Source organism: Liolophura sinensis, chromosome 6, assembly GCF_032854445.1.
Source record: "Liolophura sinensis isolate JHLJ2023 chromosome 6, CUHK_Ljap_v2, whole genome shotgun sequence".
Classification (NCBI taxonomy): domain Eukaryota; kingdom Metazoa; phylum Mollusca; class Polyplacophora; order Chitonida; family Chitonidae; genus Liolophura; species Liolophura sinensis.
The window spans coordinates 28,725,274-28,744,490 of record NC_088300.1 but is presented as its reverse complement, the minus strand read 5'-3'; the positions used below and the strand labels follow the sequence as shown (position 1 = coordinate 28,744,490).

Here is a 19,217-nt window from a genome sequence, read left to right as displayed (position 1 = left end):
ACTTCCGCCCAATAGGCCAGGCCTATGCCTCTTGTCTCATTCGTAGATTACTCGTAAAATCGGCCACACTACACTAATGTATACATCCTTCTTGATTTAGCACTAACTGCAAGTGATTTTTAAATGGTTAAGACTTTTAAATTGTCAAATATTATAAGAATCTACTTGGCCTATCTAGTCAGATAGTTTACTATAAAGCCGCGTCTGTGAAACAACAATTAGTCTGGTCGGTGACTCAATCGGAAATGCACCATTTCAAATTTGCATTCTTAACTTGCAGTAATGTGTTGAGATGGCTTAAATTTACGATTTATTTATGACGTTTGATGTCATTGGTTTTGGATGATGTCTGTCACTGTATGTACTGGTCAATGTGTATGTATGTGACAAACCATATTGTCATGCCACAGCAGGTGTTATTCTGCTCTCATTTTTCTTAGCCTAAAGCCACACATTACAGCCAAATGCTATCCAAATTGTGTACTGCAATGAACATAGGAAAAAAATTTTTTTTTTCAAAACTATTCATTTCTGGTCTAGTTTCATCAACATTCTAAAATATGTCTAGAGCTCAAAAAAAAAAAGCAAAAGACAAACATTTACCTTTACATCAGCATAAAATTTATTCAGTAATGCATGCACAATAATCAATTGAAGGTTTATTTCTTTTTCTTTTTTTTACTCTGACTTAGGCCAGCAAACTGGAAACTCTTCAGTGGATCTGCTTGTCGCTTCTGAAATACAAAGAAAGAAGTTCACAGGAGAATGATGGGCTAAATACAGCAGTCCAAACTTCAGTTAAAAACACACCATTTTCTTTTGCAACATTGCAGTGCTTGTCTGCTACAAAAGTGTTTCCAGAGTACACACACAATGAAAAGTGTGACATACTACACAAATGCTAGAACAAAAAGAGTGCTCTGGAAGGAGTTTGGAAGTTCCCGATGGCTTAGTAGATGTACAGTAAAACCTGAAATATGGTGCAGATGTATTGGAAAAAAAATTGGCTGAGATCTTTGGATTGGTCATTAGGCATAAGTTTGCAATGAGATAGCAGAAGGGATATCTAGCTGTGAGCTGTATGTAAGGAATGTACATTTCTACAGTGTATCTCTGAATTTTGTTTGCTCAGAATTATTTTGCAGTGAAGTCATTAGCCTGAAGAGCTCAAAATCTGTTCATACACAATTTTCTGTGTCCCAGAATAAGCCAGATAGCAGTTTTAAGTGTGCATCATACATGCATGTCCCAGAATAAGCCAGATAGCAGTTTTCAGTGCGCATGCTACATCCATGTCCCAGAATAAGCCAGATAGCAGTTTTCCATGCACATCACACACCCACGTCCCAGAATAAGCCAGATAGCAGTTTTAAGTGTGATAAGATACATCCATGTCCCAGAATAAACCTGATAGCACTTTTCAGTGCGCATCATACATGCATGTCCCAGAATAAGCCAGATAACAGTTTTAAGTGCACATCATACATGCATGTCCCAGAATAAACCTGATAGCAGTTTCCGGTGTGCAAGATACATCCATGTCCCAGAATAAACCTGATAGCACTTTTCAGTGCGCATCATACATGCATGTCCCAGAATAAGCCAGATAGCAGTTTTAAGTGCACATCATACATGCATGTCCCAGAATAAGCCAGATAGCAGTTTTAAGTGCACATCATACATGCATGTCCCAGAATAAGCCAGATAGCAGTTTTAAGTGCACATCATACATGCATGTCCCAGAATAAGCCAGATAGCAGTTTTAAGTGTGCATCATACATGCATGTCCCAGAATAAGCCAGATAGCAGTTTTAAGTGCACATCATACATGCATGTCCCAGAATAAGCCAGATAGCAGTTTTCAGTGCACATCGTACATGCATGTCCCAGAATAAGCCAGATAGCAGTTTTAAGTGCACATCATACATGCATGTCCCAGAATAAGCCAGATAGCAGTTTTCAGTGCGCATGCTACATCCATGTCCCAGATTAAGCCAGATAGCAGTTTTCCATGCACATCACACACCCACGTCCCCGAATAAGCCGGATAACAGTTTTAAGTGCACATCATACATGCATATCCCAGAATAAGCCAGATAGCAGTTTTCAGTGTGCACCATACATCCATGTCCCAGAATAAGCCAGATAGCAGTTTTAAGTGCACATCATACATGTATGTCCCAGAATAAGCCAGATAGCAGTTTTAAGTGCACATCATACATGCATGTCCCAGAATAAGCCAGATAGCAGTTTCCGGTGCGCAAGATACATCCATGTCCCAAAATAAACCTGATAGCACCTTTCAGTGTGCATAATACATGCATGTCCCAGAATAAGCCAGATAGCAGTTTTAAGTGCACATCATACATGCATGTCCCAGAATAAGCCAGGTGGCAGTTTTAAGTGCACATCATACATGCATGTCCCAGAATAAGCCAGATAGCAGTTTCCGATGCGCAAGATACATCCATGTCCCAAAATAAACCTGATAGCACCTTTCAGTGTGCATAATACATGCATGTCCTAGAATAAGCCAGATAGCAGTTTTAAGTGCACATCATACATGCATGTCCCAGAATAAGCCAGATAGCAGTTTCCGATGCGCAAGATACATCCATGTCCCAAAATAAACCTGATAGCACTTTTCAGTGCGCATCATACATGCATGTCCCAGAATAAGCCAGATAGCAGTTTCCGGTGCGCAAGATGCATCCATGTCCCAAAATAAAAATGATAGCACTTTTCAGTGCGCATCATACATGCATGTCCCAGAATAAGCCAGATAGCAGTTTTCAGTGTGCATAATACAGGCATGTCCCAGAATAAGCCAGATAGCACTTTTCAGTGCGCATCATACATGCATGTCCCAGAATAAGCCAGATAGCAGTTTTCAGTGCGCATGCTACATCCATGTCCCAGATTAAGCCAGATAGCAGTTTTCCATGCACATCACACACCCACGTCCCCGAATAAGCCGGATAACAGTTTTAAGTGCACATCATACATGCATGTCCCAGAATAAGCCAGATAGCAGTTTTCAGTGTGCACCATACATCCATGTCCCAGAATAAGCCAGATAGCAGTTTTAAGTGCACATCATACATGTATGTCCCAGAATAAGCCAGATAGCAGTTTTAAGTGCACATCATACATGCATGTCCCAGAATAAGCCAGATAGCAGTTTCCGGTGCGCAAGATACATCCATGTCCCAAAATAAACCTGATAGCACCTTTCAGTGTGCATAATACATGCATGTCCAGAATAAGCCAGATAGCAGTTTTAAGTGCACATCATACATGCATGTCCCAGAATAAGCCAGGTGGCAGTTTTAAGTGCACATCATACATGCATGTCCCAGAATAAGCCAGATAGCAGTTTCCGATGCGCAAGATACATCCATGTCCCAAAATAAACCTGATAGCACCTTTCAGTGTGCATAATACATGCATGTCCCAGAATAAGCCAGATAGCAGTTTTTAAGTGCACATCATACATGCATGTCCCAGAATAAGCCAGATAGCAGTTTCCGGTGCGCAAGATACATCCATGTCCCAAAATAAACCTGATAGCACTTTTCAGTGCGCATCATACATGCATGTCCCAGAATAAGCCAGATAGCAGTTTCCGGTGCGCAAGATGCATCCATGTCCCAAAATAAAAATGATAGCACTTTTCAGTGCGCATCATACATGCATGTCCCAGAATAAGCCAGATAGCAGTTTTCAGTGTGCATAATACAGGCATGTCCCAGAATAAGCCAGATAGCACTTTTCAGTGCGCATCATACATGCATGTCCCAGAATAAGCCAGATAGCAGTTTTCAGTGTGCATAATACAGGCATGTCCCAGAATAAGCCAGATAGCAGTTTTCAGTGCACATCATACATCCATGTCCAGAATAAGCCAAATAGCAGTTTTCAGTGTGCACCATACATCCATGTCCCAGAGTAGATAAACAACTACATGTTTCCGTATGTTAAAGCATTGTAATCATCAACAGTACATGTAACAGAATTCAAAAAATTTTGAGTATTTCAAGATAATCTTTGAGACACCTAAAACTTTACATGGACTTTACATGTAGCTCACAGGTCACCTGTCATTGTGGTACCAGTAATAAGCAAATAGCCATTTTCAGTATGAGCTAATGTCTAAAAGAAAAAAAATCCAAGATAGCCAACAGATGCCCGTAATCTTAAATATACGCGGGTGTAGTTGTCATTTGATGGTCTCTTGCAATATATCCTGTATTATATACCAAATTTCACCTAAGGTTTTGAGATTAAAAATGCATTTTCAGAAGCACATAAAGGCTTTATTATGACACTATTGATGCCAACCAAAGTTTTTCTAACAAGAAATTACTCAAACTTCGAAAAAAACACCTCATAATGCCAATATAATGTGAATGAATCAATCAAGTGAAATGTGTTACTTGAAAAATGCTATACTTCAAGTGAAATACAGCATATAGCAACAGAACCAGTGAGACAGAACAGGGTGGCTCTCCATTCAACAACAACAGCAACTGCCATTTTTCATCCAAGAAATAAGTGTTCTGTTTTGAATTTTTTGGAAATATTTGAACACAAGAGCCAATGATGCCATCTCTACCATACTTCAGAATGAGGTCACACAGTCCTTTACCTGGAATTTTCTTTGACCTTGGGTTATGGCAGGTGCTTTTCTATCATTAGACTGTCCTGACCTGCGAGATTTATTGCGACCGCCATTTCTGCTGAGACCCTTCAGGGTGGGGGGAACTGACAACAAAGCACAAGAGGACTCTCACAACATATGCCATCAACTGCTGACTTTTTCCTCAATATCACTTATGAAATTAGGAATTAAATGAAGTCAAAGAGGGAATAAGAAAGCTATACAAATATTAGAATACTTTTTCGATACCAGTAAACATGCTTTAGCAATTGTAATTTTACACTAACAACACACAATACGCTGAATAGCTACATTTTTAACCACATTAATTTGCATAATAAGCCTCTCCGTATAATTCACAGGTTAAACAGATATCTGTCAATGTCAAGTTAGTCAGTTCATATTTACCACACAATTGCATATATTCATTAACTTGTGGTTAACACGATTAATGATGAATACATAATGTTATTATACCATGGTTCGTTTCATGAGCACAGAACACCAGAGTGCCTGGAGTAAACCACCAAAATTTGGTGAGTAACTGACAAACTTTCCAAACCACAGAGCCAAGTTCAACATTTAGGACATAACAGCAAGTGATTTCCAACAAACTTCATGTTAGGTCACCTAACTGGACAAGCAAGTGCTGTCACTGTTCAGTGCTGTCATGAAAATCTCTTGTCTAAGGCGGGACTGAACCGAATTCTTGTCCGTTCAATTCAAAGCCAAACATCAAAACTGCACACCTAAGACACACCCCTCATTTGCTTACATCTTGGAAGTCGTAAAAAAGCGCATACCTAGGTAATCTGGTACATTTTTTAACTGTGGCTGATTCTTGACTGTATGAAGACTTTTGTCATGTCTCAGCAGTTGTAAGTCTCTGGGGTTATCTTCAAAATAGGACTAAAAACAGAAGAGAGCACGAGGTGTTAATTACCAACATAGCATACATGTGATACGATGAGGATCAACTTGGGAAAACATCTGCATGTTAAACTATTGCATGTACTTGTAAAGTCATAACCCTGAAACCTCCCACTCATGTCTGCCTCCCCAGCTGCACGCGGGAAGGTCTGCACGCGAGACGTGATACGATGAGGATCAACTTAGGAAAACATCTGCATGTTAAACTATTGCATGTACTTGTAAAGTCAATGACCCTGAAGCCTCCCACTCATGTCTGCCTCTCCAGCTGCACGCGGGAAGGTCTGCACGCGAGACGTGATACGATGAGGATCAACTTAGGAAAACATCTGCATGTTAAACTATTGCATGTACTTGTAAACTCAATGACCCTGAAGCCTCCCACTCATGTCTGCCTCTCCAGTTGCGCGCGGGAAGGTCTGCACGCGAGACGTGATACGATGAGGATCAACTTAGGAAAACATCTGCATGTTAAACTATTGCATGTACTTGTAAACTCAATGACCCTGAAACCTCCCACTCATGTCTGCCTCTCCAGCTGCGCGCGGGAAGGTCTGCACGCGAGACGTGATACGATGAGGATCAACTTAGGAAAACATCTGCATGTTAAACTATTGCATGTACTTGTAAACTCAATGACCCTGAAGCCTCCCACTCATGTCTGCCTCTCCAGCTGCACGCGGGAAGGTCTGCAGCAACCTGCAGATGGTTGTGAGTTTCCTTTGAGCTTAGCCATAATACTGGCCGCTATAAGTTTAAGTGAAATATTCTTGACTACGACATAAAACAACATAAATAAATAAATGCTTATAAGCTGATAACCATGGGTATGATACCATAGGTAAGACATTTCTGATCTGTGTAAAATCACACCATTCTCTTCTAATACAGAAACAGTTACCTATTATTTTAGGGATGTAAGGGGTTGTTAAAAGCCCCCTATGAGTAATTATCACTTCCTTTTCTTTATGAAAAATGGTGCATGATTTTTTTTATGGCCACATAAGAAAAACATGGTTGTTTTTTGATGACAAGAACTGAATTTAGATTGTCACCCACATCATAAACACACAATGTGGAACCTTCAATTTGCATTTTCAAAATGCCTACACAAAAAACAAGATTACCTTTAACTTTTTGGAGTTCAACAATTCTTGTTTGATTTCTTTCAAACGAGCTTCTCTGATGGCCACCTTTGTAACTGCTCTTAATGCATCCTGAAATACAGGTGTTAACAAGTTTGATCCAAATCCTTGGAAGGTACAATACTACATTTAATTATTGAATGCAGTGACTGAATGCACTTGATCAATGTATTTCATGAATAAACGGAATAGCACTTTTCAAAGTCTTGATGGGTTTTCAGACAAGTACTGAATCCCTTCAGTGAGATGAAATGGAATTGTCCACCTTTAAATAAAGTAATTAATATCTTAATGGCAATTTCATGCAGATTCCAACTATATCTTTCACGTTTTTTTTAAAAAAAAACCGGCAAAATTACTGACACCAGGCTGACAAGTACTTGACCATTTCATCTGTATAAAGCAATTAAGTATTAATCCTACAAAATTTTTAAATTAAAATGTATGTCTCTACATACACAGTGAAGTGAAAGAGAGTTACATATGTAACTGTTTCATTTTATATTGTAAAATCTTTTCTGTGTCTAAGAAAGGACGTACCTTGGCTCTGTACCGGAAGCCCTCGATCTCCTCCATTCTAAATTGAAATGGTTTGAACATATCCTCCCCGTCACCTGCACACAGAATACACTGAACATTAGCATACTGATAATTCTCTGTACAGGTTAGACGACTGCATTTAATAAGATCAAGAACCTACCTCAGATTATTTGTCTTTGATCAATTACGCCTCCGTACAGATGTAAGATACTTGTATGCTTAGACCGCTTCGGTAACCTAATGGTTAGACAGCCTGCCTCGACATCAGGAGATCTGAGATCAAAACCGGGTTGGGTCATACAAAAAGACTTTAACAAGGCATTCAGAGAATCCCACCAGCTCAACTGCTTTAGCAGTCAAGTAGACAATTGAATCAGAATAAAGATAAAAGTTGTGAAGTGTTTTGGTGGTAAAGCTGTCATTGTGGGGAGTTCGAGCACAAAATGAGGCAGTGGTCTGTGATATGCAAATTGTGAACTTCATGCGGCAATCTGTGAACAATTCCAATGTTGTGAATGGCTGAGCAAATACTGAGCAATGATAGTAAAAAAAATTTGGGGTGGGGTGGTCTTTGATAAGCAAATCACTTCCCATGATTGGCTATCTGTGTAATATGGGTGGCCACTGCAGCCTTCTAATTGGTTGAGCAAATACTCAGCTGACAATTGTCACTGTCTATGTTTGTGGTTTAAACATTTCATCATAGTACAGGAATGCACATGCATTTGATAGTGTCACAGGCTGCAATAATACAGATGTAGGAATCTTTCTACAGATACCGTGCATACCGGATAAATTAGTATGCACCAAGGTAAACTCTTACACTCTACAAATCTGGTAAAGAGAGAAAAAAAGCTTATCCAGATGAGTGACCGCATTAGAAACTGTAGCCCTAAAAGCAAGGCTTGTAGAAATCCATGTTTACAGAACAGAATGAAGTCAATCTGAATGTGAGCATGATGTCCACAAAACAGGAAAATGTTCAAATCGCCAGAGGAGTACAATAGCCTTCTTGTCCTCCTACACATAGGTAGGCATGTGCCTAAAAACTGTAGACCTATATGAAGCTTTTCTTGATTACAAAAATGATTAGTCTGGCAAAGTCCATAAATCTCATAAGCAAGTCACAGAAACCCTGTATACAAGAAAATGTATATTGCCCTGCAAAGAGGCTTAATTTCTAGAGAGCCTGTTTGATACAGAAAACAATTATATAACTGGTAAATTTTTGAATTGAAGTCTATGAATTAAAATCATAAGAAATCATCACAAAGCCTATAAAACAAAAACCAATAAAACGGTTCAACCTTCCATCAGTAGGCCCTTTGTAGATGTACATAGGCGAAAAAAGAAAAAAAAAACAAAAAAAAACCCACAAACGAAAAACACTTTCTATTGCTGTATGCTGGAGATTCATGTATGATTGCCATTACACAGGAGCTAAAAAAAAAACTCAACCTGCCCTCTGAGAATGTACACTTACACACCATACCTTAAACTTGGGAGCAAAAAAAAAACCTAACCTCTAATCCATGTATGATAGCCCAATATACAAGAGCTGAAAATAAAGCTTAATCTCCCATCCGAGTATGTGCATTTACACACCATACCTCAGGCCACAGAGCTAAATGAAAAAGCTTAACCTTCAATCAATGTATATAACTATACAAGAGCTAAAAATGCATCCATACATACATACATACATACATACAAACATACATACATGTATGCTTACATACATACATACATACATACACACATACATACATACATACATACATGTATGCATACATACATACTTGTATGCTTACATACATACATACATGTATGCTTACATACATACATACATACATACATACATACATACATATATACATACTTGCTTACTTACTTACTTACTTACATACTTACTTACATACATACAAACATGTAAGCTTACATCACAATCTGACAGATTCTCCATCCAGCATGAAATTAAAACTTTTTAGTGCACTTCTAATAGCCAATTCCAATTAGATATACAACATGCAAATGCATTTTTCATACAACAAAGTAATTTCTAATTGAGCACTCAGAGCACATATGGTTCTTGTGTAGAGAGCTGATATGGCAGTTTTCTGATATGAATCAGAGCAGAGGTCAAGGAAGACTGGCCACGTGACTTACCATAGGAATCTGACAAAGCATCTTCCACCAGTTTTAGCTGCGCCATCTCTTTCATGTTGACAAACGACAAGGCTGTCCCTTCACTGTCCCCACGAGCTGTTCTGTCAACATGTCCACGACAACACAACATTATTTGTCAACATATCAATAACACACCATTACATGTCAAGTAACCAGTAAAAATGCATTTAATTTATTTATCTGATTGTTTCTTCATGCCATGCTCAAGAATTTTCACTGATTTTTGGTTAGTTTGATGGGTTCAGGAAACCAAGGTAACAGGCATAAACCACTGACTTTTAGCAATTTACTGACAAAACTTTCCCACGTGACAGATATGCACACTACAGGTGTGGATATGAAGTGATCTTCAACAAATGTTACACAGCACCAACTTTAGTTTCAGTTTCACTTCAGTATGTATATAACATGAATTTAACTCACAGCTTTCCATATTTCTCTGCTCACCTAACCTTCGGGGTATCAGTTGGCAGTATTTTTGTGTCAACTTTCTTGGTAGATATTATACCACTCCATACACCCGAGCTTACCTGCCTACTCTGTGTATATACGCATCAACAGTGACTGGAAAATCAAAGTTGATTACATTTGAGACATGCCGGAAATCTATCCCTCGAGATACACCATATTCTTCATCCTTTTTATGAATTCTGTGAAAAAAGATAGCAGGTAAATATTTAACCTATCACCACTCTGCAAAAGAAGAAGGAATGAATTAAGGTATAACCTTTACTAAGAGTCGTGGTACTCTTTTCTATAAATGTATTCATGTGTTCACAGGATGTTACAGTAATGTTTTCTGCCATCTAAAGGGGCCTCCATGACCAAGGTAGTTAGCGTGTCAGCATGCCACAATAACCCATAAGCCTCTCAAGAAACTTCAGGATAAATTGCAGGGCAAAAGAGAACATTATTTGTGAGCAATACCAGCAGGTAGAGTTCTGACATGTCATACAACAGTTTTAATAGCTATGTCTGCCATTATGCATTTCTGTCTACAAATGTTGTGCATCGCTTCAAAATAATTACATGAACATTTACGCGTGTACATGTATTTTATGTACAGAATTGACCTACACGTATTTTCATATACAGAATTCTCCTGTATGTGTTTTCATATACAGAATTGACCTACATGTATTTTCATATACAGAATTGTCCTACACATATTTTCATATACAGAATTCTCCTGTATGGGTTTTCATATACAGAATTGTCCTGCATGTATTTTCATATACAGAATTGACCTACATGTACTTTCATATACAGAATAGACCTACATATATTTTCATATACAGAACTGACCTAATGTATTTTCATATACAGAATTGACCTACATGTATTTTCATATACAGAATTGACCTACATGTATTTTCATATGCACAATTGTCCTACAGCTACAATATAAATGTTTAGAAGTATTTTCACCTGCTGACTTGTCCTGCAACACATACAATGGTAATTTATTTATTCATTTATTTGATTGGTGTTTTACGCCGTACTCAAGAATATTTCACTTATACCACCGTGGCCAGAATTATGGTGAGAGGAAACCGGGCAGAGCCCGGGGGAAACCCACAACCAACAATGGTAATACCCTAATTCTTCAACCTTTTCAAGCACTTCTGTAACCAATATTATGAAACATTCTGACAGACCCATGGGGTGTAGAGAAATAATATGCACAGTTTTATGAAGCTTGCATCTTTAATGACACAAACACATCAGTTCAGCATCATTTTCACAACAACTGCATGCATAAATTCCACTGAATAAAAGCGTGTAACTTTGAAAAGGTTGAAAATTCACAGTATACTTTCATCTATAAATAAATTATTTTTCACACATGTGCAAGTTACCTTTTGCCCTTCTTGATGTGCTGAGGTTTTTCCTGGGGATCTGATAACATGGTTTCATCAGACGCTATGATGATGTCATACAAACCATCGTTGAACTGTGTCACAATGTGGCATCTGTGGCACAATAAATAAATCTTCAATGCTCAAGATCAAGAAATGGCTCAGTTTTGAGTTCACAATGAAGGTAAAAACATCGTACAGTACCATGTGATGTGTCAGAAATGTTCCACAACTAACTTCCATTACATTTACTTCAACATGAAAGTCAAAGTTTCACAAAGAGTTATTTACAGTTATTTAGAGAGACAAAGGATGGAGGTGCTGAATGCTTGTGATCTCAAGACGTTCCTGAAGGAAAGCAATGTCATTTAATTATCTACAACATGGCCAGACAGGTGATTGGTGAGTTAATGTCAACAAAAGTTGCCTTACATTATAGGCAAGTCATACTCTATATTTATTTTCAGTGACAAAAGAGTTTCAACTCAAAACTCCGCTACTGTAACATTATTACGTACCAGTACAGGATATACTATAGAGTTAATATATCTGTTCACAAGTTGGGATTTCTGGTATAAGATGTCATACAGAAAACATCCCATGATAAACAAAAGTGCTGTGTTTGATTTGGCTCACACTTCAATTGATAGCTGTGCTACCACATGATATATATTCAGATCTCATGGACATTTTATGCCAGATTATTGAAACAATGTACATATCAGGTCAGATTTGTGAGTTGAAATAAACTATGAAGCTGCCGCTGTATTCAAACATGCAGTCGCCACAATACGAGTAAAACGGCCAAAGTGGGGTCAAGCATGAAAATATTCAAATGTCAAATATTAAGTGACAGAGTTGCCTCGTACAACACGGTCACTAAGAGCCGTGCTTTGATTTGGCTTGATGAATCATATTGCTGCTATTAATTGCATTCTACTGAGGAGACTTCACAAAAGAAAATATGAATGTAACCACATAAACACTATTATGGAATTACATAAGACAATGGTTTGGTACATACATCTACATGTATCATGTTCATCTCATCAAACAAAAGAGCCAACCTACCTGGAGGCTGTGGGAAGTTCTGAATTCAATACACACGACAGAATCCCAAACTGTTCTAAAAATAGCTTCAACCTGTCAATTAAAGCGGACACAGTATAACGCTAGATACAAGTAAGGGATGACACTCTCAAATAAATATCTAATTTAAGGATGGTGCGGGTTGTATAAAGATTGAATTTGGTCCCTAAATTAGAGTACAGTCAAAATGATGCCTACAGGTTAGCATGCTAGCGCCGCACAATGACCCAGAAGCCTCTCACCACTGCGGTTGCTGTGAGTTCAAGTCCAGCTTATGCTGGCTTCATGCTCACAGTAGTTTGCGAATTGCCAGGGCTTTACCCGGTAAGGGGGAGTAAGGCATAAAACACCAATGAAACACACAAATCAGTAAACTGACGCCGACACACTGAATCCGGTTTCAATCTGATGGTCTAAAAAATGCTACATGTATATTACGAAGAGTAGACCGCTAAAACTTACATACACAATGCTATTTTAGACAATGTATCATACAGCTCTAAAAGTGAAACTTACCTGTATGATTTGTTTACAGAATTGACAAAAATGATGGATTTCCCTCTAATTAATCGTAGTTTCAACAATGTGTAGATTAAAGCAAATTTATCATCATCTTCGCATCTGAAACAGATATGAAACATTTTGGGTTCACTGTGATTTTTCCCTCTTGTCTACATGTCAAGATATGTCTACATCATGTACATATATAAAAAAAACATAAAAAACAGGGCTGACCCCCAAACCTCTCCTTACATGTAGAAAACAATGACAACGGTAGGCAAGGCAAAAGAACTCCAACAAATACTGGTAACACCAGCTTATCATGTGTTTCTCATTTTAGTCTGTGATATCAAAATTTAAATAACAGAAGTTATGACCTACACTTTTAGATAAGATATACTGTGAATAAAATAAAATACATGTTAATTAGCTTTTTTAATTGAATGAAGCAATATGCAATACTTGATATGATACTGAGTAAGTTGTGTGGCCTCTGGCAGTTGTGATTCTTCCAATTTTAATATCACCTGTAAAGAAAATAACAATTAGCCAAATATATAACTGATTCAGACAGTAGCTTTTATAATCCATGAAGATATTCCTATTCATCAACTGCCATTACACTTAAGTGGCCCAAAATTTACACATTTTACCTGATTCTGAGAGATTAGAATTTTCTTTTTTTTTGCAAGGTAGTATGATATCCTACTGAAATAATACTGGTGTATTATTGAAGTTTCAGGAAATTTTAAGAAGTCATTATTTGCTTCTAAAAATGTATTTTGGGGAGAAATTTTAGGTTATTTAAGTAACAGATTAATGTTTCAGATTAAAGGTAATCCGGCTCCCTGAACTCATATTTCACAGTGGTTATGTCTACGTAATTCTATGTAGAGTTTTTGAAATAAGGCCAGCACATTTTCAAATATTAATATAGAGGAAAATAAGTTGATAATTGATGAATAATACATGAGCAGTTTGTATGCCAGCCAAATATTCCTCTGTCTCAACATCATCTGTCCTATACAGCAGTTCTGTGACTTGCACTGACGCATCCATATACTTGGTAACATGGAGTCTTGTTTAGTATCCATCTGTAAAACTACTTCTACATACTCACGGCGTTGTGCAGAACCAACTTCTTCAGGGCTTTCACATCCTCACTTAGCGTTGCTGACATCAAGAAGGCTTGATATATTTTTGGAAGATGTCTACAAAGTAAATCCCATAAACATTTTGTTTGTTTCAAACTTCAAAGACTTTAGGGGCAAATGGGAGAATATTCTAGGTTTACAATCCACTGTGTTCTCTTAGATCTGAGAAATTTCAATTTACGACTGTACTTTGCCTACGTCACTTATTTTTAGGTACATGTCTTACTAGATTCACCTGTACCCTTCATGATAAAGTTCATCATTTGGCATATGCTCATACCCATATAGCCATTAGTCTGCTAATACTGATGGGGCATTGGGTGTCAGCTACATATGTTTTTAACCCAGAGGGATATCCATAAAGTTTGCCTTTTCAAACCACTTGGTGTGGTGGTTTGAATAGCAGTCTGTCTTCTGCCTTTGGTTCAACACCAGAGGTTTATGCAACAAGCTAACTTAGTGAGCTTTCACGACAATGATACATGACAAAGAGAAAACTGACTGCATAACTTAATAGAATTTCTGGAACATTAACACCAAAAACGTTTAATTTGTGTTGTAGACATCTGCTACAGCTAAGGTTTAACTGAATAGAGAGGAGTTCAGGAGAGTATAGTGAAAAACTAAATACCACAAACATCATACATGTAACGAGAAATTTTATTTAGCAAGACTATAGCAAGCCTGTTTTCTCATAAGTTTCTCTTAAGCCATTACTTACTCCAGCAGTTTCTTCACATCCTGTTCATATCCAAATGAAAAGAGCAGATCTGCTTCATCAATCACCAATAGCTCCATAGTTTCTTTTACACTGAGGTTTCCAGCAGTCAAGTGTGCCAATACTCGACTGGGGGTGCCAACAACAATATCAGGCTTCTCCATTAACAGTGGCCTGTAGACAACAGAAAGAACTACAGACAGTATCCTAACAGGGGAGTTTCAAGTCTGAACTCTTTTGCTGTTAAAGGTAAAAACAGTCCTGCTGTGTGATGTGAGGAAAAATGTAAACTAACCTTTGTTGACATTAATTTGCCAATCACTTGTCTCTAAGAGGCACAAATGACACCTCTTTCCTTTAGAAACTTCTTAAGTTCACCAACATTCACCTCATCAATTTTCTTCCCTGTTCGCCTCTTCTAAATCACTTCTTGAGAAACTATTTCAGATGCCCATAATTATTGTAAATGTGATCAATAAGAGTTATGTTCACTGTTGAAGACATATTTACATGACTGGAAACCCTGGAAAATCATAAAAACTTGGATATCGAACAATATAAGAAGGTTGATTTTTAATTTTGGATTTTTTAGAGCCTATAAAACAAAAAATTGAAACTTGTGTCGCCTTAACTTAATACAAAAGTAAAGGTCTGACTAAAACTTTTGTGACAGCTATCCACACTGAGTGTTCTGAGAACAGGACTCATCAACAACACGAACATTAAATGACCAATAGGCCTACAGCTGTAAATGAGAATTTTGTAGAAGCCTACATTTACCCTTCTCTAAACGGTCCATTTTGCAGCCTTTAACTGTCTTAAATTTTCCAAATAGCTTTATATTTTATGCCTAATCACCGTTTTTACACACAGAAAGATATCTGGAAGCACTGGAACAAATTACATTGCTTAACACTTTAGTTTGGCATTGGGCAAATGTGGTGAAAAACTGAAAGCGGAACTTACTTCTGTTGTAATAGAGGAACATGGGGGGATATGTCTGTACACTTAATTTCTCTAGAACAATAACTGGTCAATTCCTGAAATCATAAAATCAACATAAAGCATGTGGAATAAAAATAAATTTGACAGATAACGAAACATTTCATTGGTATATTCACTGTAGCACTTATTCAGTTGACCTTTAGACCAAACGTGAAATCACCTTTTATCACAATAGTCCCATTGGATGTAATAATCTAACCATGGAATAAGTTGACTAAACAGACACTGCCTCCACAAAACCAAATTTGAAATTTGAAAACCTTTGTCTTAAGTCAGCATTCATTAGGAGGTCAAAATTTGATACCATACTTCAGATTTTGTCTGAAGTCCAAAAAGGCACTGTGGAATCACCCCCATTTCTGTAGCTGCATTCTACTGAAACTCTTGTTTTTCAAGATAATTTGGCCTGACAGCCTCAACAGCAAAGTCTTACCTGTATGTTGTTATAGGCTTGCTTACAGAGTTCTTTGGATGGGGTCATGACCAGTGCTCGGACACACTGCTCTGTGGCTGTCTACAATCAGGGAAAGTCATGATCATGAGACACAACATAAACTGCCTGATTGTGTAATGAAGTGAACATACTGCTCTGTGGCTGTCTACAATCAGGGAAAGTCATGATCATGAGACATAATATAAACTGACTGTGCAATGATGTGAACACACTGCTCTGAGGCTGTCTACAATCAGGGAAAGCCACTATAACAAGACACAATAATAGACTGACTGTATAATGATGTGAACACATTGCTCTATGGCTGTCTACATTAAAGAGACTGTCAGAAAAAAAAAAAAAAAATTTTGCCTCAAACAATATGTCTACCTGTAATGTTATTGAGACTTATAATTTCCGGAACAAATAATTTCTTTCTTGAATATAAACTGGATTTACATACTTGTTTTGCCAGAAGGATTTTTTGGACAACTGGAATCACGAAAGCTGCTGTCTTTCCAGAACCTGTTCGTGCTCTAGCCAAAACATCCTTCCCCTCGAGGGCAAGAGGAATTGCTCTTTCCTGGATTGGTGTTGGGGACGACCAGCCTAGTTTAGCAACAGCCTTTCACAAACAAAAACTTTTTAGGTGAGTACAGACATATTATGTGCAACATATCAGTAGGAAAAAATAGAAGAGCAAAATCACAAGAAATACTGAGAGAAACCTAAATTAATGTGTCAAACTACTCAGGTGAGGAGCATTTAATATCTCATAAACTTGTTCTGAGATTTGTCACGTCAAAATGGGGATAAAACGATAATAATTTTCAAACAAGGGCATATTTTCCCAGATTATAACAACAAAGTGTATAAGCAAGTCAGGCACCTTCACTATTAATTGTCCTTAATTCTGACATACAGGACACAGCATTTATGGTTGTTGGTGTTCTCCTGACAAGGTAAGTCAGCAAGTAAGGCTGCAACGTATTTCCTCTCAGACATTTGGGGTCACTCTCCCATTCAAATGGTATTTGCTTAGGTGTGGTTATGTAGGATCTCTGAAAATGGCTAATGGAGAGTTTCAAAGTTAAAGTGGTATTAGGTAGTTAAAGGCATACCTGTAAGACAGACTTTCATTTTGTAAACTGATTTGCAAAGCCCAAAATATAGTTAGTATAATTGTTTTCAGCAATTCAGAGAAAATTTAAATATCCCCTAAAGAAAATGCACGTACTGTATTGTATATGTACAACAAATGTACAATTTCAGTGAACTCCTTCATTCTACCTAACCTGAAAAACACGAGACTTCAGATCTGAGACTCTGATTGGTTGATGTCATGTTTTTCTACATATTGTTACCACGGTTGTGACACTAGCTACACACTGCATTCAGCAGGTGAGGTCCCACTTATTCTTGAGTATTAGGAAAAAAACACCAATCAAATAAATCAATTAAAAATTTACCTCACGTTACGTCATAGCTGTTCATGAGACAAGGAGTTAATTGAAATGAGGCCTGTCAGTGTCCTTGTTGATTTTAGTGAAGTCAGCTCATAGTTTAAATTTAGCTGCCCTTTCAAAAACTGAAGTCTGTTAAGCAGCATGATTCATAACACTAACACATATACACGAGTATGAAAATCATGTACCAGGTATCAAAACAAGAAAGAAAAAAAATCAGAGGAATGACTGATTCAGATAGTCTATCTGAATGGACTCATTGTGCCATTTTAAAATTCTGACATTTATCGTAACACTGCATCCATCGCCGACTCTCAAACAAATCGCCACATATTTGCGCACTCCAACTCGATGGAACCATTCTCAATGAGGTCTGCACTCACTGCACCCTAACAATACAAGTTCTTTTTTATGCCATTTTGGATTGAATTAGGAAGATTGAAGTTGTTCTTGCAGATGGCAATCGAAATGTAATACTTTTCTTGAGGATTTCAATACCAAAACTGCATTTCAAACTGAAAAGACTGCCACATGACACTTCAAAATGGCTGTTGACAGCGAGGCACTTGGTACTCCCAAAGTTCAAGCAGTCAATGGGTCCACCACACAGCGAGTTAATTAGTTTCATCAGTAAGGAAAGTGAATTAGGAGGATATTATTAGAGATTCGGGGGACTCCATGACCGAGGGGGTTAGCACACCAGCATTGCTTAATGGCCCAAGAGCCTTTCACCTGTTGCTGGGATGTCAAGTCCAGCTCACACTGGCTTCCCCTCTGGCTGCACATGGGAAGGTCTGCCAGCAGCCTGCAGATGCTCCTCGGTTTCCATCCACCATAATGCTGGCCGCTGTCGTATAAGTGAAATATTCGTGAGTATGGCGTAACACACCAATCAAATGAATAAATAAATATTTGAGATTCCACAATAACATAACGTATAAATGAGCAGAGGAGGTGGGAATGGGATGGGAGTTTGAAATATGTGCCATGTTTTTGAGAAGCGTTGATGGACTCTGGGTTACAATGAATGTCAGAATTTTGAAATAGCACACTGAGTCTATCTAGATGGACTGAGGGAAAACAGGACTAATCTAAAAGAGGTGACGTAAAATGTTCTGTACTATATATGACAAAAGCACACTGACATGCTACATCAACTACGATATATAATCAACAGGCAGCTACATCATTACATGTATGAGCTAGGCGTTACAGCGAAAATACTACATGAAGTTACTCCGCGACACGACAGTCACTTCATAATGACACAAGAAATTACTGAATGTTCTACCACCATCTCACTTTCAAAATTCGGTCATCCAGTCCCATTTCATGAAAACCCAATACATTTGTGCTCTCATCTGAAGTGCCTGCCATCTCTTCCCACTGCGTTAACCCCCAACAAACCCACGTGGCCACCAACTTCCGCATTGCCTTTTCCGTTTACCTTAAACCCATGTAGATACTTTGAAAACACTCATATTTCGCGAGAACGATCTTCTGTTGATAGATAAATTTGATATTCGAGAT

General features: G+C 37.9%; 1 protein-coding gene across 1 annotated transcript; it reads right to left on the bottom strand.

Annotated features, from left to right (window-relative positions):
• Positions 1-598: 598 nt before the first annotated feature.
• On the bottom strand, positions 599-19,088 carry LOC135468104 (probable ATP-dependent RNA helicase DDX56). Its single transcript, XM_064746167.1, has 17 exons — positions 18,990-19,088; positions 16,685-16,846; positions 16,222-16,302; positions 15,750-15,823; positions 14,787-14,957; positions 14,032-14,122; positions 13,374-13,438; positions 12,927-13,031; positions 12,393-12,464; positions 11,322-11,435; positions 9,993-10,112; positions 9,442-9,542; positions 7,276-7,349; positions 6,718-6,807; positions 5,464-5,569; positions 4,649-4,764; positions 599-734 (listed from the first exon to the last, which is right to left on the bottom strand). Exons 1-17 carry the CDS (start codon positions 19,062-19,064, stop codon positions 660-662), a joined length of 1,692 nt encoding a protein of 563 aa, XP_064602237.1. The 5' UTR covers positions 19,065-19,088; the 3' UTR covers positions 599-659.
• Positions 19,089-19,217: the final 129 nt, after the last annotated feature.

Excerpts from the sequence above, each read along its gene's own strand:
- LOC135468104 (XM_064746167.1), bottom strand. The coding sequence starts at position 19,064 with ATGGCAGGCACTTCAGATGAGAGCACAAATGTATTGGGTTTTCATGAA. Across the intron at positions 13,032-13,373 it reads CTTACTCAGTATCATATCAA|ATGCGAAGATGATGATAAAT; the intron begins GTATTGCATATT and ends TATCTGTTTCAG. Across the intron at positions 7,350-9,441 it reads TGCTTTGTCAGATTCCTATG|GTGACGGGGAGGATATGTTC; the intron begins GTAAGTCACGTG and ends TTCTGTGTGCAG.